Source organism: Anguilla rostrata, chromosome 1 (assembly GCF_018555375.3).
Source record: "Anguilla rostrata isolate EN2019 chromosome 1, ASM1855537v3, whole genome shotgun sequence".
In the NCBI taxonomy this organism is placed as follows: Eukaryota; Metazoa; Chordata; class Actinopteri; order Anguilliformes; family Anguillidae; genus Anguilla; species Anguilla rostrata.
Genome location: NC_057933.1, coordinates 20371596 through 20396074, shown reverse-complemented (window position 1 = coordinate 20396074; position 24479 = coordinate 20371596). Strand labels below are relative to the sequence as shown.

The 24479-nt window shown below is 46.1% G+C and overlaps 1 protein-coding gene across 5 annotated transcripts in view; it reads left to right on the top strand.

Annotated features, from left to right (window-relative positions):
• tmem260 (transmembrane protein 260) overlaps positions 1–3025 on the top strand; it is a 33487-nt gene extending 30462 nt beyond the window's left edge. For all 5 annotated transcript variants that reach the window (XM_064329177.1, XM_064329163.1, XM_064329171.1 and 2 more), the window contains 4 exons: positions 1375–1551; positions 1978–2031; positions 2162–2246; positions 2467–3025. In XM_064329177.1, the coding sequence (XP_064185247.1) occupies positions 1375–1551; positions 1978–2031; positions 2162–2246; positions 2467–2721 (571 nt within the window). In that variant the 3' untranslated portion in view covers positions 2722–3025. The remainder of the gene's footprint in view (positions 1–1374; positions 1552–1977; positions 2032–2161; positions 2247–2466) is intronic.
• Positions 3026–24479: the final 21454 nt, after the last annotated feature.

Sequence of the window (24479 nt, the reverse complement as noted above, 5' to 3'; positions counted from 1 at the left end):
GTGAATGATTATTTTGTGTTGTGAGTGGATAGTTTGTGATGTGTGTGTGGTTAGTTGAGCGGTTTGTGTTATGCGTGGTTAGTTTGTGTCGTGAGTGGATAATTTGTGTTGTGAGTGGTTAGTTTGTGTTGTGAGTGGTTCATTTTTGTTGTGAATGGTTAGTTTCTGTTGTGACTGGTTAGTTGTGAGTGGATAGTTTGTGATGTGTGTGTGGTTAGTTGTGAGTGGTTTGTGTTGTGAGTGGCTAGTTTGTGATGTGTGTGGTTAGTTGTGAGTGGTTTGTGAAGTGAGTGGTTAGTTTGTGTTGTGTGTGGTTGGTTTGTGAAGTGAGTGGTTGGTTTGTGCTGTGTGTGAGTGGTTTGTGTAGTGAATGGTTAGTTTGTAAATTGTGAGTGGTTAGTTTGTGTTGTGTGTGGTTGGTTTGTGTTGTGAGTGGTTGTTTGTGTTGTGAGTGGTCAGTTGTGTTGTGAGTGGTTGTTTGTGTTGTGAGTGGTCAGTTGTGTTGTGAGTGGTTGGTTTGTGTTGTGAGTGGTTGTTTGTGTTGTGAGTGGTCAGTTGTGTTGTGAGTGGTTGTTTGTGTTGTGAGTGGTTGGTTTGTGTTGTGAGTGGTCAGTTGTGTTGTGAGTGGTCAGTTGTGTTGTGTGTGGTTGGTTTGTGTTGTGAGTGGTCAGTTGTGTTGTGTGTGGTTGGTTTGTGTTGTGAGTGGTTAGTTTGTGTTGTGAGTGGTTGGTTTGTGTTGTGAGTGGTTGTTTGTGTTGTGAGTGGTCAGTTGTGTTGTGAGTGGTTGGTTTGTGTTGTGAGTGGTTGTTTGTGTTGTGAGTGGTTCTTTGTGTTGTGAGTGGTCAGTTGTGTTGTGAGTGGTTGGTTTGTGTTGTGAGTGGTCAGTTGTGTTGTGAGTGGTTGTTTGTGTTGTGAGAGGTCAGTTGTGTTGTGAGAGGTTAATTGTCAGTGGTCAGTTGTGTTGTGAGTGGTTGTTTGTGTTGTGAGTGGTCGGTTGTGTTGTGAGTGGTTTGTGTTGTGAGTGGTTAATTGTGAGTGGTCAGTTGTGTTGTGTGTGGTTGGTTTGTGTTGTGAGAGGTCAGTTGTGTTGTGAGAGGTTGGTTTGTGTTGTGAGTGGTCAGTTGTGTTGTGAGTGGTTGGTTTGTGTTGTGTGTGGTCAGTTGTGTTGTGTGTGGTTGGTTTGTGTTGTGAGTGGTCAGTTGTGTTGTGAGTGGTTGGTTTGTGTTGTGTGTGGTCAGTTGTATTGTGTGTGGTTGGTTTGTGTTGTGTGTGGTTGGTTTGTGTTGTGTGTGGTTGGTTTGTGTTGTGAGAGGTCAGTTGTGTTGTGAGAGGTTAGTTTTTGGTACAGCCACGCGGTGCTCCTTGTATCTGCAGGAGGCCCGTCTTCGCCTGCATCGGGCTGCCGGAGGGAGACCCCAGCTGGCAGAGGAGCTTCTCCCGCTGGCCCTGGGGCGTCTGCGATCAGCTGGTGCCGGTCCAGACCCGCTTCCACCCGGAGGAGTGGGCCCAGCGCACCCGGGACCTGTACAACTGGACCGAGCCACACGACGGGTGCGCTCAGATCTGCGCTGGCTGGTTTCGGGATTTTGTTGGGCATTTGGGTTGTTTCTGTGAAAGCCCGGCCTGCTCTACAGTCTTGGGGCCAGAATTCAGTCCAGAGTTGTCCTTAAATTTTAGTTCTGTGATTGCAGTTTGGCTGTTTATTCTTGGGGAATTTCACAAAAAAAATGTTTTGCCAAGAAAAGAAATTGAATTTAATACTGAGTAAGGTTTTAAAATGCTACTTGAATTCTGACCTCAGTGTCTTTCATAATATCAGCCTATTCTGCACGTACGCATGGCCAAACTGGTCTGCGATCACAATCTCAAACCGTCTTAAGCTGCTCTGTGGTATAGGGTCATTGTACAGATGCATGTCCCCATGGACCCAAAGCTAATAGCGTCTGTTTAACAGTGATGTGCTCTTTCCCTTCACAGCTTCCATCCCGGGTCCTGGGAGAGGGTGGCGAACGAGGAGATGTGGCAGGCCAGGTAGGAACAGCCGAGCCCCGCCCCTCGCCGCCTCCGCCCGCTCTTCCGCTTGCGCTCCTGCGCCGGTGCCACCCCAGCAGTGCCTGGGCCTCGGCGTAGCCTATCCACGGCTGCCATGTGTGTGTTTCAGGATGAAGACGGCCTTCTTCCTGTACGACCTGGCGGAGCGCGTGGAGGGAGAGGCCAAGGCGCAGCTCTTCGATGTGTCCTACACTGTAAGTCCAGTTGCACGTGGCCAGACTCTTACACAAGGCTTCTGCAACTGTAATATCAAATACGCTGGATAGCTGCAGTTTGTTTGTGATATTGTTGTTGGAATTGGAAAGTAACCATATTGCAGTCAAGTCTAAGGAACAGTGTCCTCTTTACTAACATTTGAAACTGACCCGTATTACCGTATGAGAAAGACCGTTTTGACCAGTCTTTTTTTGGCAGCTGTATAAGGAAATAGTGGAGAAGCACAAGGACCACCCCTCTAACTGGGACAAGAACATGGCTCTGGCCAGTGAGAGGCTGCTGAGGGCAGGTGGGCGGGGCCATAGTCAGGACAGCCTCCTGAGCCAGAGCATCAAATACTTCAGACTGTACCTGGACAGGGAGCCCACGGACCCCCAGGCCGAAGCAATCCGCGGTGCCATCTCACACCTGCTCAAAGAGAGGCGGAGACTCAGAGAGAGACACGCCCCCTGAGGGTGGGACAGGACTTTGGGAACCTGGGCTGGCTTCTCTTGATGGGTAGGAGGAGCCATGAAAACTTTGTTATTCAAGTGGATAGTTCAGGTTTGAGGTGAGAGAGGTTGGTGCCTTCAGACCTGAGAAATAACAAGCCACTTACTAGAGCCTACTCAAGGGGGAGAGTAGGACCACGAGGTCCTGTGGGTGAATAGGGCTGGGAGAGAGTTGGAGATGCACTGTTTTACTTGACTGAGATGAACCAAGCGAATGTGAAGAACTGCTGTTTCTGTGGGTGGCTAAAATAAAGATTTTTGAAGAACATGCTTTCATTTAAAAAATATTACTATCCAAAAGTCCTTTGTGTTTGACAAGGCACTGCCAAGTGTTCTTTCTACAGCTGTCTCTGGAAAGCTGTGCCACCCCCCAGAAAGAAAACGGCATATTCTATGCGTGTATGCTTTTGGCTGTTTGTCTCTCCACCTTAAAGCATGCCGGGTTGTAGGGTATGACCGGGCCAAGCCGAATTTCTGTCGCTAACGCCGTAATTACGTAGCCCTAGCCCCCCTGCTGTGCATATTTTATTTTACATGTTAGGGTCACAGCCCTGAGATTGAGGGAGGTCCAAATTTGGGCACAGCTATTAGGATTAGAGTGGGCAGTTAATCTGGGACAGACTTGCTCCGGCGCTGGCACTTAAAACACCCCCATCTCACCATTTCTGCCCGTGCTCGTCCTTTTAAACGCTAAAAAACTAATGGATTTGATGAGGTTTTTTTGACTGGACTCTAATCCCTGGTGGATTTAAAGGAAATGTGAAATGTTGAGCCAGGGACCCTTTTAGAGGAACCCTGTGTGCCTGGCTCTGCCCCCCCCCCGCCCCCCCCCTCCTGTAAAGCACTGGCAGTGCTTTCCTCGAGATGCACGGTCACGCAGACATGCTAAGGCGCACACGGAAACATGCTCTCTCTCTCAGGCATGCGAGACTGGCAAGCACGCAGGCCTCTGGTCCTGGACACACACGGACACATGGTTAGTCACTCAGACTCACAGGCAATTTTCAGCACGAACATGGTTATCCAGCTTCTGCCTCCAAAATGGCTTTTTTTACACCCTTATACTTTTAACTAGTTGATGCCTGCCATAATTCTCGAGTAAAGATCATGTTGCACAACATAACATGCCGCACAACCCTCGCTGGAGAGTGTAGGATGCTTGCCTTGATTCATTCTGCCAACTGTTTGACACAGCAATTAGAAAGTGAATTGATGGACCGGGAAGAGGATCTACATTCATTTTGTTTTGGCATGGCTTTACAATATCAGGCTATTTTAATATTCGGGAGCCAGGCATACAAAGCCGGAACAGTTCCCGAAATACATGCTGGAGTGTCGACATGTACATTTTAAAGCGCACATGATTGTAACTACAAAGATCTGCCTCGATGGGAAATCTGCGTATCTGTTAAGTGCTTTTAAATGCTGATGTCGTGACAGTTATGGCCTTCGGGTCTCACAGGTCCCAGTTCCCAGATAGTTCCTCAGTCACTTGATCCCTGCTCCAGAATGACTAACTCCATTCCATATTTTCTGTGATCAAGTGTTTCTGTACATTCTGTTCAGTTGTACAGCACAATAACATCAGCTGCATTCCGTCTTTAGTGGGCTGTCCCCCACTGTCCTGTGGGAATGCTCGGGTGTTTCTCCACCAAGGTCATTCCCGCCGTGTGGCTTCCAGTGGTGGACTTGCTAACGGGTCGCTACTTGCGTTCGCTCCAGTCACAGCGTGGGCTCGAATCGCACCATGAAACGGGATGGATAGCTCTGGATTAGCAGCCAATAAATCCATCCGTCGGCTCCTCTGCGTGGGTGGTCCGCATGGGGCAGTGGTGGTTTGGTGCAAGCCAAAGAGTCCCCCTCCCCTGTGCCTGGTTGTCTCACCTGTAAGCCCTCCTTGTCTCCCAAAAGGCCGCCTGTCCCAAAGAATGGATGTGAACGGTAATACAGAGCCGTCCCAGGTCGCTGGAGTGCTCCAGGAGGAGAACGGGGGGGTGGAACAGGAGAACGACACCCCCTTGCGGAGGTCATCGCCCCCTTCGTGGCCTGGGCGATATCGTTTGCACCCCGCTTTCTCCGTCGAGCTCCCCCTGTCTCAGAGAGGAGGCATGCCTGGCCGTGCTCGGGCATGCTCTCAGTTCCTGGGCCTCGCGACCCTCCTTCTGCTCTGACGTCCATCTTTTCCCCTGCCCTTCCCCATATCTTTTTTTTGCTGGGTGGTTTTGCACTCCTAAGCTGACATTTTGTCAACCAGTTGAAATTGGCCATGGTGACTTCAGACTGATTATGATAGAACGGGTCACTCTCCAGTACTCGGATGTGAGGCAGTGCACGTGCATGTGTTGGGAGGGATCGCTGTGGGGAAGGGGTAGGAGGTGGTGGAATGTTTTTTTCAAAATCTTGCAAAATGGCATTTCCCTCCCTGACTTGAGTTTAGAAGACATTGGGCCTGTCACAGATGGGTCTACTGCCTTGCATCACTGCTGGTTAAAAAAAAAGGGAAAGAGGCTTCTGCCTTCACGGATTAAGCACATTAATAAAGACGTACCTCTCTGTGCCTGTAGTCTCTGCAAAAATGAATGTGCTACTGAATTTGAGTCTGCTGCTGGCTTAATAACTGCTTTGAAGAAGAGGCAGAGGGGGAATGTGAGATTAAAAGAGCCAGAGGTTGAGTGAAACAGATCTGGAGCCTCTTCCTTGTTTGACCATTTGTATTTCTCGCTTTGTGCACATCTCAGTTTGTGGACCTGCTGTTTGTATCATTGTTTGATAATGGAGGTTAGCATTGAAGCTAATGAAAAGGAAGCATGAGTGACAGTCATGACGAGCCACATTTTCTCTGCCACATTATGTCCTTTTGGTCAAGTGGCTGTCGTGTCTTCTATCAGTAGTGGACAGTATTTGGCATGCGGTTATGCAGCTTATGGGGCAGGTTCAGTGCTAAAGAGCCTGCAGTGCTGGGTCAGTGTTTAGCGGTGTGAGTTTCAGTGCTGGGAATAGGCTGTAAACCAAATGCAATCACGCTCTTATTCTCACCTCCATCCCTCCAAAATCCTCCAATGCATTTGTCCCCTCTCTCCGCTGTCCTCTCTCTCTCTCTCTCTCCCTCCCCCCTGTCGCGGTGAGTGTCAGTTACCCACCCCAAGTCAGTGAGCTGCTGGGGGATTGTGGGAACCCGTGGAATCGCCGTGACCACGAATGCAGGCAGGGAGCCACGGCAACGCTGGAATGTGGGGCGTCTGAGCAGATAAGGGCTGTGAGCCCAGCCAGAGAGAGAGAGAGAGCGAGGGGGAGAGAGAGAGAGAGAGCGAGAGCGAGGGGGAGAGAGAGAGAGCGAGGGGGAGAGAGAGAGAGAGAGAGAAAGATGCAGGCCCATGAATGGGAAACAGAGAGACAGCACTATAAACAACAAGAAAGCGCGTGCACGAGAAAGAGAATAGCAACAGAAAAGCATGTGAGAGATAGAACACTGAGAGAGAGGTTTGGGGGGGAGGTGGGGGGGTGGGGGGGGGGTATTGGAGATGGGAAGCCAGCCTTATTCCTCTTTGCATTTCATTTACATCCCTGGCCGTATCGTCCAATCGGATTGGGAGCAAAGCCCAGGGCTTAGGAGGGGAATAAAGAGACAAAATGCCTCTGCTGCTCTCATCCCTCCCTGATAATACCCCTTCTGTTTTTCTTTTCTCTTTTCTCCTTTCTATAAGTAGATACTGTCCGAAATGCCAGAGGAAAAAGCGACACCTCCGCTTGCTGCGCGTCTCAGATAGACTGAACGGGAAAACAGGCTGAAAAGACGGCTTTAGCTGCTGGGTCTATCTCCCTGGCTGGGTGTAAAAAAATGGGGGGGGGGGGGGTAGTGGTGGATGAAGAGGCATAATGTACAGAGCTGGCCACAAATTCTGCAACATCTTACATTCTGCAAACTTCTTTGCTGATCAGTCCTGAAGAAGGGAAACCTGTTTCAAGGACGCGTGTGCCACAACAAACCCGTCCTCTTTCCTTTCGGCCTGCGCACGCAGAGCCTGGAAACTAGATGTGTTTCTCGCACGCCATTGTACATCTCCATTTAAAAAAAATACTGCAGCTACTCTTGTCAATGGACTATGCGGTTGCCAAGAATTAGCATACAGTGATTTGCTTTTATCACTGAACTCGACTGTGCTGTGATTCCCCCCACAAATGACCCCCAAAATTCCAAAAATCAAAACACCCAACACCAAGCTTCTTTTTTTAAGAAGCAAGAATGAAAGAAATTGATTAAGCCTCATAGCCTGTTTAACTTGAAAAGAGGAAACCAAGATGCAAGTTACACTGAAATTAACCACATTAGCAGTAATACTGAATAATACTTATTGGTAGTACTTATTTCTCCTTCAATCAAAGAAAATGGCAATGCAGTTTATTATTTAAATGATGATTAAAAAGCTATTTGAAGAATTATTGCAAGCCAAGTAGTCAGCACTCAGCAATCAGAAGTACTGTCTTATTGTGACTGTCACGTGGCTGCTCCTGCTCAGACTGTACTGATGGATGGCACTGCGGCTATCAGACCCCCAAGGTTAGGTCCTGTTTCACAAATAATCAGTGACAATGCCCCACCTTTAGGCATTTAGATGTTTTATAGAGGAGGGAACCACATAAAGCTTTCCTGGGTGGCTTCCAGGTGGCGCACATAGCTAAAGCACCAGCCCTTCGTGCGATGAGCTACTGAGCAATCAAGCCCTGACCACGGCCGTGCTGAGACTGGGAGTCCTGTTGGGAAACACAGTTAATGTTAGCATTACCCAGGGAAGGAGGCCTTCAATCTAGCAATAATAATGTTGAAATGTGCCAAAATGGCTCATAGGGATTACCTGCTTTTTATAACGGTTACCCTTAATGACGTTATGTCAGTGCTATGAAGGTATGTGCTGCCATTTACAATCTTAGCAGCCATGGTAGGTGGTTAGACAGCTCTGTGGTAGTGTTTCCACTCTGTGGCAGATATCACTGCCATAATTTGATAATATCATGTGATAATAATGAATCTTTCCTGATTAAAAGCCTGCAACCTAATTAAAAGCTTGCAATTGGGATGAAAGTTAGGAGAATGTATAAATACTAGTGACAGCGTAATTTCATTCAAGTTGAAATTTGTCACAATTATCAAAAAAAAGAGGAATGTTTACGTATAAATTTGAGAAAGCTTTGAAGTGAAAGGAATCACAGGTTGGACCATATAAGATGGCGTCAGTGAAAGAACATTGAAACGGGAGAAATAAAATGTGAGGCGTTTTCTATTTTAAGAATTGGCACCCCCCCTCACCTATTCATGTTTGTAGAATTAATAGCATGCAGCATTGTGCCATCCTCAAACAGCCTTTCTGTGATTAAACACTCCATTTCACAGATATCAATGGTTACCAGAACCCAAATTTTCAATAAAAAATTTGTTTTTTACAGGATGTCCTTTGTTCAATATTTCTTTATGTTCTGAATAATTTACCTGCTATCCATAATTCATTGATAGACACTGAAAAAACAAAGCATGTGACTGAAAAGCCAGACCACGACATAGAACTCTTCTGACAAATGTGGGTTTTTTTTTGTTACTGTGTACCACAAATGTAATTATTTAAATTATTATTAACCATCCAGCCAAAAAAGAGAAAAAAATGACATGCTAGAAGCATGCTCGCGCAATTGGGATGAAACTCATTCTTGGCATAGTGCTCAGTGCACTGGGCCTAGGCTGACAGAAACAGCTGCATTGCCACTGGGCCCATAATGTTTCATTGTGTTGGGAAGTTAATGAGATGAAAGCATTACGCTTGCTGAAATTACAGATAAATTGTGATGCAATTGCTTTAAATCTACTGCATGTCTACTACTGGCTTTGGTGCTTTGAATAGGTTTGTCTGAGTCCATGTACACCTCCCTGTCGCAAGAGACTTCATAGGGTTTATTTTATTATCCAAAGCACAACAACAATTGCTTTTCAGTCAGTATTACTTTATTCAGCGTATAAAAATACTGTACTTCATATATATTTTTGTACCATTTTTTGTGGTGCTGGTGAGACCGAATATGTGCATTTGTATCATAGTTTCTGTGTGGGTTTGCGTTTGTGTGGGCTCCATCTTTCCCGCAGTGTTAGGGGAGTGTGCGGACCTCAGTGTGTTGGAGTGTTTTAATGTGTGTATTTTACTTAAAGGCTGTACTTACCTTCGTTTGCCTCTTCAGTGAACCTGAACACCGCTGTTTGTTTTCTATTATGTTGATGAATATTTGCCTTTGTCGACGTGTCCGTTTGTACAGGTGTGTGAAAAAGGTTTTCTTTCTTTTCATTGTGTCAATCAATGTCTGTGTGTTTGTGCGCGCATTTTCCCTTTGTTGCGGCATTGTGCTTTGAGCATAATGGCTTTTAGCGATTGTTTTGTGAGCGTGTGTCCTGTGTGTCGGCGCATTGTGTTGTGGTTTTCAGTTTGCGTTTCCCTGTGTGACTCTCCAGCCTGTGTAATTGTGCTGTTAAATGTGTTCTGTGCCCCTCGGAGTCCCTGTGCCGGGCTCCGCACGCGCCTGTATTGGTGGAACGGGCCCCTGATGTGCCGGTATGCCGATATATACGTACATCATTATGCTTCTCCCATTGTGCGCTGGGTGGTGTGTAGGCTCCTGAGCGCAGCTCGTTGTGTATGAAGGTGGTTTTCATTGTTTGGGTGACTGAGTGCATCTCTCCCTGCGAGTGTCCACAGTGTTAGTGGAGCGCGTTCCCCTCGCTCGCTGTATCCAGACGCTGTGAGGTGATAAGGTGACCAGAAGCCCCCTGGCGGCTCTTGGGGTACTTGTCACACCCCTCCTACCCCCACCCCAGCTCCCCTGCATGGTCCTCCCCTCCATGTAATCCCCCAAACCCCCCAAACAGTCTCATCTTCTTCAATTATTAAACCCTGGCACAATGTAGCTGGGGAGGGGGGATTTTTGGGGGATCGTGCCATCTATATTTCCAGTCTTAACCTTGGACCCCCTGTTAATCTCTCCCCCCCTCCACTTCCACACACTCCTGTAGGGCTGATGGGACAAGCGCTTGCGTGTGTGCGGTGGCTTGCTGGCAGGGCAATGGGTGGCAGTGGCGACTGGCTGATAGGAAGGAGGCCATGATGGCTCAGTCAGTGCTTCCCATAGACTCAGGCTGGCAGGAATATGGGCGGAGGCCTCCTGGCTCTTCTAATTATACCTTTTTCTGCTCCCTCTGCTGTGACTCCCAAATGCGTGTGTGTGCATGTGTGTGCGTGTGTGCGTGCGTGTGTATGTGTGTGCCTGTGTGCGTGCGTGTGTATGTGTGTGCATGTGTGCATGTGTCTGCGGGCAAGCGCGTGTGTATGCATATGTGTGTGAAAGATATGGCAAGCTAAGTGGGGACATACTAAATGAATGTGATCCATACACATTGCATCACATACATACACTGTGACTCACACAGGCTATTTTACTCTCCCACATAAACCTCTTTTAGAGCCTCTGAGATATAACAAGTGAAGATTTTGTGACAGGCATACTGCTTTGTAAACTATGTAAGGTGCATTTAAAAAGTAAAAATACCATATCAAATAATGTTAGTAATTGCCGTCTTCAGGATATAAATGATTGTAACCTGCTCCCGCTGTCAGTAGCCTGTGGGATAATTTAATTCTCATGCATCATTTGTTTAAAAAAAAAACATTTTATGGGCTTTGATTGCTGGTTTTGAATCAGAGTGCCCCTTTAAATCATATTACTGAAGGGCATGACGTTTTGTTATCTTCTGACCGTGTCCTAATATTTTCACGTAAGTGCCACGATGGTATTGTCAAAAACAGTTGAACTTTTGAAGCTGATATGGAAGTATTTCCAGTTTAATGTGTATAATGAGCTACAAGGCGTGAATAATTTCCAAAGCAGAGCCAGTGTTCTAGGATCTTTGAAAATATACGCCCCTAAGAAAGGCTTTGGCCGAAACATTGGGCTTTTGATGCAGGCTCTTTGTGGAAAAGACGTGAACAAAAACAAAGAATTTGAGGCAATATTTTGAGCCTGTTTTTTATTCTGTATAAAGACTCTGCTGGTGAGATCACTACCATCAAGTAAACAGACTCTTTGCTTCTGTGTGATGGGCCAGTCAGCTAACAGGGTCATCACCACTGTTTGTCCCCTTCTGTTGAGGCTCCTGCAGGTCAAGGAGGTCAAGGGTGAGGGTGACACTCGTGAGATGAACAGAATCAGGCCCTTCAACTTTACTGCCTCATTTCTCTCTCACCCCTCGCATGGCTGTTTCAATATCCTTAACTCGCCCCATCACCACACTCCATCACTTGTTCTCCCTCCATTCCACCTCTCCTTCACCCTGTCACATCACTGCCTCACCTGCCTCTCTCACCCCTTCACCTTCCTCACCCTTTACTTTAATCATGTTGTGTGAGCCTGGCATTGCTGAATGTGAGCTTTCACAATAATTTTTATTACTCACAGTTTTGTTTGGAGAGGCTCCCTTGCATGAGCCAATGCTTAAATTAATGTTTGGCTGTATGTCTTTTTATTGGAAGATTAGTTCACTTTTTTTTCCGTATTTGTAATTTTCTGTGTAATGGCAGACATTTTAGATAAAAACATTTCTCAATGCCTGCTGGCTTTACAGTGCTGGTGGTGCACATGCTGGCTGCATGTGTCGTAGCAAATAGTTCCAGTCAAAAATAAGATTGAGCATAAAGTTTGAAAAATAATCAGGTAATACACACATGTGCGGCCTCTGGACGGATGATGTTGCTGTACAAGCTGCTTGGAGCTTCTTTAAGTGTATTTTCTCGCTTTAGACCATGAACCCTGAATTCCCTGATCCTCGGCATTGAAAAGCCAGCTGGTCATCTGCAATATCCTTCGCCACACACAGAAACTGTCCGGTCCAATCGAGAACATATACTCAAACTGGAATAATATTTTATTTTAATTGATATTTTAGTACTTTAAAAACTCTTGAAATTGAATTATCCCTTTAAAGCTACCATGGCTTCACTGGAGAGATACCAGTGCCCACATGCGTGTAGCCGCAATTCTGGAATTCCAATAACAGCAGTGTGAATGCTCTCAGATTCGTGCGAGCTGCTCGATAGACGTTCACAGCCCAGAAAATTTCCCGTACCCGTTTGGGAAAGGAAGCGGAAAAAGGCCCCATTTCCCCATTTGACGCTCCTCGCCATGGACCCATTTGAATAATTGAGGAGTAAACGGACGCATTAGGCACCTCAGCGAACAGCCCCGGGCCCATCTAATGGCTGCCTCCCCGTCTATGCACAAGAAGTGTGCCGTCGGGCCCAGGGTAATGTCTTTGTTGGGTTTCCTGAATTGGTGAGAGCGAGGGTGGGGAAGGAGGAGGGGGGGTGGGGTGGGGGGGGTACAGTTGGCGGTTCAGAGCTGTTTCACCAATCGAGATGGCTGCATTTCCCCCTCAGGTGATAATTTTGTGCCACATTACGGAATTCAGCCGCCATTCAGCACACAGAAGCATTTTCATAATTTGCTGCCTCTGTGGACCCCGGAGCCCCAGTGTGTCTGAACGGGAGCCTGCAGACACAGCAGCGGTTCGTGCCAGTGCTCCGCGGAGTACTGCTCTGCACCAGCCTCAGAAAGAGCACGCTGCGGCTGCGTTTGGTTTCCTTTTAACAGAGTGTTGAACGGGCAGCATCTTTCACTGTGTGAGACTGAAGCCACAGTTCCAGGTGTATGCCCACGTGAACTTAAATTTTTGTAAAATGTTATAGGGTGTTTCTGGAGTTTTCTGCAGTCCTGTCACTCCCGTGCGCTTTGCTGAATGCTCATGTACAGTACAGTCACTGGGGAGCTCCTCATCGCAGACAGAGGCAAACTAATCTAAAAGCTCCCAGTTTACAAATGGAAATCCCACTATCCAATTGAGCTAATAGAAGGCCTTGAATGGGATAATAAGATATTGTGTAATACTGTACAAAGCGCGTGTAATGCTGTGCTGGTGTTTGAGCCTCTGTGTCCCTGGGTTCTGCTGTCTATGGTAATTACCGGGCCTGGAGGCCCAGCGGCGGCGCTCCGGCTGGGACGGGGTGCGTGCTTCTCAGCGCCGCGGTTTATCTGCTCCCCCCCCGCATCCCGGACAGCCAGAGCTGGGAGGGTCTCGGTCCGGGAGGCTGAGAGGGATGCGGGACCGGTGGAAACGGCTCTTTCTCCTGGCACTGCGCATGCAGACCTGCAGGCACGCGCGGATTCCCTGCTCGCATGCTCAGATTTGAAGCAGTGTGTCCTTTCTCCTGCTCTCACATGCGCAGATCTGCAGGTTTGCACCTTTCTCCTGCTGTCACATGCGCAGATCTGCAGGTTTGCACCTTTCTCCTGCTGTCACATGCGCAGATCTGCAGGTTTGCATCTTTCTCCTGCTGTCGCATGCGCAGATCTGCAGGTTTGCATCTTTCTCCTGCTGTCACATGCGCAGATCTGCAGGTTTTCATCTTTCTCCTGCTGTCGCATGCGCAGATCTGCAGGTTTGCATCTTTCTCCTGCTGTCGCATGCGCAGATCTGCAGGTTTGCACCTTTCTCCTGCTGTCGCATGCGCAGATCTGCAGATCTGCACCTTTCTCCTGCTGTCACATGCGCAGATCTGCAGGTTTGCACCTTTCTCCTGCTGTCACATGTGCAGTTCTGCAGGCGTGCAAAAACAAGGGAAGCTTAAAGCAAAACAAATCTAAACAGACAAATGCGATTGCAGATTGGCAGGTATCACTGGCCTGTCTTCTAGTGATAAGTACAGTGATGTGTGTTTGTCAGTGTGTGTGTGTGTGTGAGTGTGTGTATACGGACAGGACTGAGTTGAGCAGATTATCTATGGATTGGTGGGCACGCCCTTGTGAGTGTGTGTGTGTGTGTGTGTGTGTGTGATTGTATATCTACCTCTTGTTGCTTGTAATTGTGTGTGGTTTTATGTCTGTGTGTCTATACAATCTTGTGTGCAGTTATGCCAGTTTGATGGGATAGACTGAAGATAAGGGTGGTTTTGTTTATACTTTCTATCTGAAGGTTGTATATGTACTCTATCTGCCGACACTGTTTACTAAATATTATCTTGTCTTATAATAATATAATATAAAGCTGAAATGTGGATGTAATAGAACAGGATGTTTTCTTTGGTGACCCGTCCTTCAAATTCAAATTTTGTGACTTTGTCTTTTGTTTGTTAAAAAAGAAGCTGTCAGTAATATATTCCTTATGCAAGTTTTTATTCAAGTGTCTGTAATGTCTGTGTTTTTTATCTCTTTTAAAATCTATTTTTCACATATTTTTTGGAATTCCTACACACAAGACCATCTAATTTGAGGTATTTTTAAGATCTTTTTTGCTGTCTTTTTTTCCTGTTTATTATTTGTTCTTAAGTGTACTCAGATACCTATGGGCGTGAATGTATGTGTATTCCAGAGTATGCTGTCACTTGGTGAATGTCCTTGGGCCTACTGTACACTGTATTCTTGAGTGTGCATTTTGCATTTGGTTGTGTGTTCTGAAAAATACTGTATGTGTTCTTATACTCTATGTATATTTGTGTGCACATGTTTTGTGTTCTTCAATATGTTGTACCAGTGCATTATTGAGTATGCTTTTTCCTTTGTGCGTGTATTCGTGTGTATGCTGAATGTATGTATGTGCTTTTGTATTACTGGGAATATTGTATTAATGTATGTATGCATGTATGTATGTATCTGTGCATGTATGGTAACCTTTGTAATTTTGTGTCTGGACTGTTTAACACCTTGCTGGCTGGCTTTCTATTGCGACCAGTCCCGAAATGTCACACCCTGCATCATCCCTTTATCCCTGTAAAGCCAACACTCCCCTCTCCCTTTATCTCCCAGATAGTGAGGCATACACCTTGATGGTGCCACATATAATTGTAACCTTGCCTCTGTGAAATGCACAGTAATAAGTTGCTTTATGTGTGTGTGTTTTTGGGTTATTGTGTGCGCTGTATGTGTGTTACTGCGTATACTGTATCTGCGTGTGTCTGCAGGGGAGGGCTGGTCAGCAGTTTGGAGCCCCCTGTGGAGAGGCTGGGGATTAGGGCTAAATCCTGCCCTGCCAGATGGGCAACACGCTCCCAGCAGCACAGCCCCTCAGCACCGGTCGCCAGCCCACATGGAGGGGGGGGCCTCCTGTCGGTCCCCAAAAATGTAAGACTCACAACAGTGGCCTATTAATAATAAAGGCATCCATAGATTGTTTTGTATAAGGATTGCGTCGCTAACAGTATGGTAGCTGGCAAGAATAGCCTGGGCTCTGGGCATTTTTGGGTTCAGGTGTTGTTGGAGCATTTTCCCTGTACTGTCAAGCAGTATTTAATTTCCATGAAGTGAGCAAACACTAATGATTGTGACAGTAACTGTGGTGGTTAGCATTGGGAGGTTGAAGGCTGGTGTTAAGGTAAGGCCCAAGAGGCCTACTGGAAACATTTGGAGGTTTGGACCTCAGTGACTCACCTGGGAATTGTGCTGCACAGTCGTCTGGGTGCAGGAAGTGTGAGGGATTCCTCTGTGAAAGCCCTCGGTTTCCAGCCCTGGGCAGCCGGGTGTGTGTGAAAGTGACAGATGACAGGGATGGTGCCAATGAGCTGAGGTGAGTAGACTGTTGCAGTTAACAGTTAACAGCCTCATTGGGGCACTTTCTGACATTGTGGTTAACTGGGTCATGTTAACTGGGACATGTTTGTTTGGATGTTTTGATGTCACAATGGATTTAGTTTAAAATTTTATGTTTTTATATTTTGTTGTACAAGATAAACATTTTTAACAAAGCATCTGAATTTGTAAGTGGTCTTGAGGAAGAACAGGGAGTACACAAAGTAAAAATAAAAACATACCACACATTTACTGGCACAAACAATATCTTTTTTAAAGAGGTATTAATTCTCCTTATAGATATTACATGATTTGTGTATGATTCCAGTAATATGATCCTTTAAGGCTTGCCATTTTCATGTGCCATTGGGAAAGCAAGTGTGATCAACCTTGGCTGGAACTGTATCAAAATAATTATATCAAAAACTTTAAAACAGAAAAAAACATTCAGTTCTTCAGGCTATTGCTTCTTCTGGTTCCCAGGTGGGTGACATAACCAAATTTTAACCGCACCACACTCTGGGTGTGTTGGTACCTGAGGAGCACTTGGCCGATCGTCCTGGGGTACCTAGATCACAGCACCACGTCCCTTGATGTAAATATGAAATGCTGTAATGTGTGTTGTGGACAAATGCAGCCAGAGGCACACATCTCTGTTAGCACCAATTATAAAATATACAGCACATCTGATTGTGAGGGTTACAGAGCAAAAAGTCTGTACTTATTTTTATTTGCACCTGCAGCACTGTGGTACAGGGACAATGAGTGGCACAGAAGGTAGAGAGCAAGGTTAAATTCCTGGGGAGGGTGCTGTACTCTTCAGCAAAGTACGTAGCTTCTGAAAACTGCAATGTAAGTAGACAGTATATAAACAATATATGTTGCTTTGATTGGCTTTGAACTTTCATTACCTGCATGTTAATCTTTTTTGATATCTAGAATGGATCCATTTGATTTTGTGCTTTACAGACACTTAACATTGACGTATTCTCCGATAAAGAGGCAGCTATGATAGTATGTATCTACCTTGCTGCGATGGCCTGGCAGTGACCTCACTGTAAAATGGAGAACTTGCTGCAGAGTAAGCCTTTTCATAACATTCTGACAAACAGAGGAAGAAAACCAATAACATGATTCCTTAAACAGAATTATTATAAAATATCAAACCCCCTGGTGATACATTGTCTATCTTATTTAAATGGGGTTGACTAAGTACTAGAATATTTTGACTGATGGGATGTGGAAGCATAATTTAACCCTGTTATCAGTTGTTAACCTATTAACCCTTATTATTAAGTAAAAACTACTGACATGTGTAATGTCACTTGCTTACCCAGATTATTGCTCAATGAAGATTGTTTACATCTTTACTTTTAGCAGTCTCACATTGTAGTTAGTGTTACCTGAAGCACTTGGGCAATGCACTGTGCGTATACATGAGCTGTTGTATTTTCCCCACTTTTATCAGAAATCTTTCTTTAGTTTTTATCTGATCCCAGCCCTGTACTAGAGGAAATTTTAATCCTGTCTCAGAAAATGTTTTCAAAATACATAGAACAGTAAATCTCACCTCATTCCACCCATGTGTGGTTGGTCACTATGACCCTGACCAACACATGTGATCTCTTTAGGCCTTGCCAGGTGTTTTTTAATTTTATTACTTCAACCTATCAGAATCATGAATATCACCTGATATAATATGAATAGTGAAAATCAAACCTTAGCAAATCAAAGCTTAGTGGAATGCATAATGCCTGTGATTATCCCTCAAGAATCCTGGGCTGCAAAAGCATCTAGAACTTCTTCTAGAAGGTGATGTGCGATTATTTCCATATTCCATGCATGAAGTTCACAGTATACTTACAATTACTCCTGGCCTTCATTCAGAAAGCGAAGCTAATGTGAATTTCAATTATTTTCCAGTGGTTTAAAAAAAAAAACGTTTTTTTTTTTTGGTTGTTTTTGCTTAGCTTATCACCATGGCTGCTTGACAAGCACGGGCACGCACTCGCACATTCCTAAATATTAAATGATAGCGGGGGGAAAAATGCGAGCTGCCCTTTCACACTGATCCCCAGTCAGCGGGCCGAGGTGTGCTTGGAAGTGGCAGAATGTGGAAGGGGCTAATGGCCTGGTTTGATCAGCCGCCTGTGTCAGATTTCAGCCCCCCGAGGTAAGGCTTCGGCTGAGGAATGTGTGGGGACAGCTGGTGTCGCACGGTATGGGCCTAGGTGTGCTCTCTGGAAGTCTCTTTAACCAGACTCTGCTCTTACACAGAACTACCGCAGAAACAGCAACCACATGCCACATGCTATTTCTTATAGTATTTTATGAGTACATGCTGCTCATGCCACGTAAACTATAGTTTTTATAAAGGTAATTATTGTAAGAAATAAGAAATTAAAAGTAGTAAATAAAAAAGTATATCTTTCTGAATGTTGTGCAATTTACTGTGGCACCACTGCCTGGATCTGCAGCAACTGTAGCTGCACTATGGAAATCTCTGAAAAACTCTGCATTACAAGAAAGCAGATTACAAGGGAGACGTGTACAAACAAATAAAAGAGATTACAGACTGTAAGCGTGTTCAGTTTAAAGCCCGCTCAACACGCATTTTTCCCACACAGGAGTTTTTCCCTGAACAGTACCAGGATCTTCCCCTAAAACGTACGCATCTGCCCCACCCTGTGTCATAGGTGCTGTACCTTGATTATGAAGCGGCACAGTGTTCCGCTGCTCCCCTATCCCAGAGGGACCTGTCCTGTTCAACTGGTGTTAGCGGGGCTTTGGAGTTGAAGTGACTGGGGTTTTAGCTGGGAGGAAAAGGGAAGAAAGGCTTGCCGTTGTTCTTGAAAAGCTGTGTTTATCCAGGATTAGAGACACAAAAATGTTAATAATTGTTCCTCACAGAACTGCAAAGAAGCAGCTCCATAATCCCCTAATCAGGCATTACACCTCTCAGTGCACCCGCACTCGCAATCGTCTGCTCCTGCCACACCCACAGGCACCCTCACAACTGCCACCACACCTACACACACCCTCACAACTGCCACCACACCTACACACACCCTTACAACTGCCACCACAAGCACCCTCACAACTGCCACCACACCTACACACACCCTCACAACTGCCACCACACCTACACACACCCTTACAACTGCCACCACAAGCACCCTCACAACTGCCACCACACCTACACACACGCTCACAACTGCCACCACAAGCATCCTCACAACTGCAACCACACCCACAAGCACCCTCACAACTGCAACCACACCCACACACACCCTTACAACTGCCACCACACTCACAAGCACCCTCACAACTGCCACCACAACAACAACTGCACTCATGTGCATGGTCGCAATCACAACCACACCTACACACTCTCACACTCTCAACCACAAGCAGAACCACACTCAGACAAGTAGTCCCAACCACAATTGTGCACACACACTCTCAAAGTCACCACCACACCTTCGCAAACACAACCACAGCCAACCCCGTTGCACACTAACACTGGCATTCACCAGCTCACACAGTCACAACCGCTAATGTAAACACAACACGCAGCCACAGCTGTACACGCACTCACTACGCCTTCAATATCCACAGCCCCGAGACATGAAACACCCGAACACCGCTGTGTCTGCTCTCAACACCCCTCACACCGGTGGAGAGCATGCCCCATGCTGAGCGCTGCCACAAACATGATTGCGCAGACAGTCTGAGATGCAAGACGCTGAGTTGCAGACAGGCGCACGGCGAGGTCGACGCTCAGATGGGCAGAAGGGCAGATTCCCTGACACGTCTGCATAGCCACCGCCGCGCCTCTGACATCACACAGACGCACGGAAGCCGGGCTTTTCTAATAGAGACAGGCAGCTAGCTGCTCTGACAGCCAGTTGACGGCCCCCAGGGGGAAGGCTGGAGTAATTATGAGTGGGCCTAGAGCCCTGTGGAGCCTGTGTGACAGAGACAGACATGAATCCAGCACCACCATGCTGGGTACACATAAATGTATGGATGTACATATGGGTATGGGTATATGAATTTGTGTGTGTGTGTGCATGTGTGTGTGTGTGTTTGTGTGTGTGTGCCTACGTGCAGGTGCGTGTGAACTTGTGTGTGCGTGTGTGTATGTGTCTATGTGAATTTGTGTGTAGTGTCAATTTGGAACCAATCCAGGGCAAAGTACAGGCCATTAGAAGTTAGAGTGCAGAACATAAATAGTAATATAGTATAATTTATAGCAAGCAACTACCCAAAAGGCAGTTCATCCAGTCTGAGTGCTGGATAAACCCCTAAGTGATCATAATGATCACAAAGTGCTCATCAGTCGTCAGTAAAAAATGACAGGCAGAAGTGCTGTAGGACAAAATTCAGCCAGGAGATTAGGGAAAATTCATCTAGGATTAACATCGCTGAAGTCTGAAGAGGTAAGTCTGCAATGGTAATGGAAGATGGCAATGTTGTGAGTATAACTGCTCATTTTTACTACAGTTACTCCAGGTGATTTTTTCTCTCATATCATATTATTGGTGTTCTTTTCCATTTCACGTTATACCTGTTGTACATGTCATTTAGTAAAGTGCTCTGGGGCATCTTTGTTAAGAGTGGTATGCCGTGTCTAATGGAATGTGATTGAGAGATTGGCTGATTGAAGCTGTACTCAGCAGTCTGTGGGGCCGCAGAGTCTGGGGCATTGGTCCCACTCCTGAGGTACGTCTCACAGCCATGATAGAGGGACAGTGGGGTTTGTATGGGTGGCATTCTGCCCCAGATTCAGGAGCTCCACTCAGATTTTGGGGAGTCACCAATTGGGTGTCCAGCTGAGGTCCTGTCAGCTGTGGCCGGCCGCCATACAGGGGGCCATTTTGGAGCCCTTATTAAAGGACGTTGGGACCGCAAAAACACCGTTCCTCAGCATGTCGGCTACCCACTGGGTGACCCACTCTGCTCACTGTAGCACTAAATGGCACCCTGGGCAGCATGTAACGACTAGATTTTGTCTTGCGGATAGAATTGGACTAGCAGGTGCTCTTGCCAGCCATCTTTTGTTATGTTGTTTATTGTGTGGGCGCACGTGAGTGCGCGTGTTTATCTGATGGGATTGATCATTAAGATGCCTTTCCCGTAAGCACCGCTTGTGTCAACAGCAGGACCCTTCTCACCCCCACTGCGTCCCGCCCACCAATCCATTGTTTCCCCCCCCCCCCATCCATTTTCTTTTCCTCTTTTGTTTTGTTATTTTCGGGGGCTCATTGTAAAGAGGTGGCGCGTGTTTATTGTTTGTTGTTCGCCCTCCCAGGCCGGCTCAGGAGCGAGATGAGAGGCCGGGCAGGGATTAACCTGGGGGAATTTAATTAGTGAAGCTGTTGTTGCTGCCCTTAACAATTCAATCTCCCAGGCCAGAGCTCGGCTTGCTACGGGCAGGGCGACATGGGGCGTGGGGGTGAGGGGGGGGATGTATGTTTCACAAACAGATTAGTCAGGCAGCTTGAATGCCGTGGTTGGGGATGGGGCAAAGGAGAGGACGGATGGGTAGAAGGGTGGGAGATATGTAACAGATTGTCCTGCGGGATGGAGTGGGTGAGGGGGGCATGTGGCGGGGGGGGGGGGCGCAGGCAGAGCGTGGGCCAGGCGTGTGCCGGGCCGGGGTGGCATGCCCCCGCTCCCTCCCGCCCAGGTCCCGTGGTAGGACGGGTGCAGACAGTGTGGGCTTGGAGTAATTGCAGCTCAATGCGAAGCCAACACTGTTGCATTGTAATCCTGATGCTAAGCTCCCCATTAACCCATCTGGGTCCCCCCTGCGCCCCCTCCCCAGCTACCCCGGTCCTCTGGTCCAGTGTGCGAAGTGTGCCTTCCCAGAGGACACCTGCTTGGGGGGTGGAGCTGGGCAGATTGTACGAGCCACACACACTGAGAAAGGATCCGTGGCCACTGTGTGCCAGTGCCAGCCCTGCCCTGCAGGTAGTGGCGCCTCCAGTTTCAAATCTAAACGTCCATGTCTCATGTCAGCCTGGCTGACTAGTCTCAGTCAATGTCTTTGGTAACGATGTTTTCTCAAGAACATGGCTTCTAATCTGCTCAGTAAATTTCACATTCACTCTATAATGACTGGTCAGATATAGTGGGCAGTGTTTAGCTGTGGGTGTAGATTTCTTTGCTTGTCACTGGGGTCTTCTCATTTCCCAAATGTTTTGTTGGATATTGGAGCCAAGAGCCCAATTCGAAAAGGCAGTCAGACAATCCAATTTAGGATTTGTTGCAGAAATATAAGACTGGCTTATCAAGGGTTCTTTGATACACATGTTGTAGGCTTCCATTAAATCAGGAGAAGTGTGTTAAAATAGGACAGGACCCACCTTGGTGGAAATTATTATTTGTCGATATTTGGGTGAAGTATTGTGGGTGTGTTAAATGGGCATGTAGCCGTGTATATAGGTATGAGAATATGTACAGAATGTGGATGTGAGGATGTATGTTAGGGTGTGCATTTTTGCGAGTACATGGATGTGTATGTGTTTGCAGTATGTATGGCATGGAGTGTTTACGTGAGCGTGTGTATGTGGGTATGTTTATTTGTGTATGGAGATGTGAGTGCGTTTATATGTTTATGCAAGGTTTATATGTTGTGCAGGTGTTAGGGTGCGTATTTGTGTGTGTGGGTGTGAGGGGTGTACAGGTGAGTGTGAATGTGGGTCTGTAGACACACAGATGAAGCCAAGTGGAGTCAAGGGAGAAACACCTGCTTTGTGGGGGGGGGAGGGGGGGAGAACAGTATGTAGCTTGTCCAGTTCTTCCTCATCCTAATTTTCCCTTGTTACAATCTAACTCTCCAGTGCAACCTCCCTTAAGGAAATGCCATGTCTGTGTGCCACTAATTAGGAGACCAGGGTCTTAATGAGGTGCAGCCTAGGCTCATTAACCGGCCAACGTATACTTGCTGTCCTGGTGGTGGGCCGCAGGGGGGAGTGTCCAGAGGGAACAATGGCAAAAAGCTGACCAATAGGATGCCGTGTTGCTCCTGACGTGGAGTGGAAGGCTTCCGTCACCAGCACTGACACAGTTACAGTTATCAAGACTTAATTCACAATGTGTGTGTGGGAGGAGGGGGGTTGGCTTCATAAATCCACAGTTGAATTATTCTTTGACATTACTCCTAATGTTTTGCTGACTTTATTAAATTACTGTATGAATTCATTTTTAATATATATTGTGGAAGCTGGAACATTGCCCTTACAGTTGTAGTCTTATTTTGTGATATGTTTCCTGTAATTGCACACTGTCAATGCAAGAAGATGAGGTCATGTTTTTGCCCACAGGTCATTTTTGAAAAGTCATGGAAGGTCAAGTTGTTTGTCATGCTCCAGTGCTCCATGGTGTTTGTTTAAATGTGATTGACAGGCTCCACAGACTGGTGGTATAGAATAAAAATGATTACGATTTTAATAAGAGAAATGATATTACAGGATTGACAATTTTGTATTATTATCATTTTTAAATATGTTAGAAGACTTTAATGAACTGTTCCAATTGTATCAGATATTAAAAGGTAAGGCATGCAGACTGTACAATGTAAAACAATTTTAATTTCTTGTTTTTTTTTACCCTATGGAAATATTTTTTGTTATTGTTTTACCTCTGCTTTTCCCCAGGGGGGTGATGTTTGGCATGCAACGCAATGTACTCTACATTTTAATAACCACCGTCAATCAATTCTAAATTCAGTTTATTGTGGTCCATTAATTCGTGGTAAACACACGCTGTCTGTCTGAGGTGTGGTTGTGTTTGTCATCGCTGTTGTTTTTGTTGTTGTCATTAGTGTTTGGCAGGTCTTTGTTTCTCTTGCCCACTCAACCATGCCCACGCCTCCCTCCCCCCACACCCCCGAGCTGCCCTCTTGCTCTCTGCCTGTTTACCCCTTTTTCATGGAAATGACAGAACAAATGCATGTGTTTTTGTACATGAAAGTAGGCCAAACAACTGCTGACAAATGAAGGGTTCCATTATGTGACAGAGGCGTACATAACCTTGCATCTGTGATGACAGACACAACACACAAATACAACACACACTTGCCCTTGCTGCTGACATGATGCAGTCTAGACAAAATAACAACATACACTTATGGCCTAGACACAACATGACCGAACAGTCTCAGGGAAAGATGGAACAAAAGCACACAGTGCAGGAGCAACTATCACAAAGGCAAGCCAAGACATACACAAATATAGTGGCACATACATGTCAGAGCACCCATTAACACCTTTCCCTTTCACTGACAAACTCACTTTCAGCACCATGAATTAGTACAAAAGGACATATTTCTGAGAGCACACTCCATAAATGATGACACTGAAAAAAATTCAGGTGCCTGATATGGTTACATATTCATTTAAGAAATGTAATGCTTGATGGACAAGAAAGTGGTACATTTCCCCACTATCAAAAATCTGAAAAGACTGCTAATAGTTATGTTTGGGTGAATGAATGAATCAAAGTTATTCATGAAAAATAACATAAAAACAAACAAACAAGCAAAAAAAAAACACTGAAAAAAATGTATACAGTATACAGTATTTATTTATATGAAAGTAATTTCCAGAAACTGCCTGGAAAAGCTTTATTGGAATAGTTTCCCTGCATTCTCTTTGTTTATTTTTTTAACTGGGTCTTTGTAGGGATGCTTTGATGATGTGTGGTGTCCCTAATCCACAGAGCAGGTGGTGGGGGGTGTGGAGAATGTTGAATTCTCTAGTGCACAAGGAGGCAGCATCTCACCTCATCCTTCTCCACAAGCTCCTCCCTGCACCAGTCCTCCTGGTGTTTTTCTCCATAGTTACAGCAATAAGGAGAATCAAGGGAGAACTGATTATATTTGTCAACTGTGAGTCTCATGGACTCTTATGGCTCCCGCTCTGAGTGTAGTGTCATATTGTTCTGCTATGGGGCTCTGAGCTTTAGGACATATCCACATTAGATGAAATACAGATTGAGAGGATTGAGCCTCAGGGGCTTCCACCTGAATACACTTGTTGTTGAATTACCTCTCCTTTCACTCAGAGT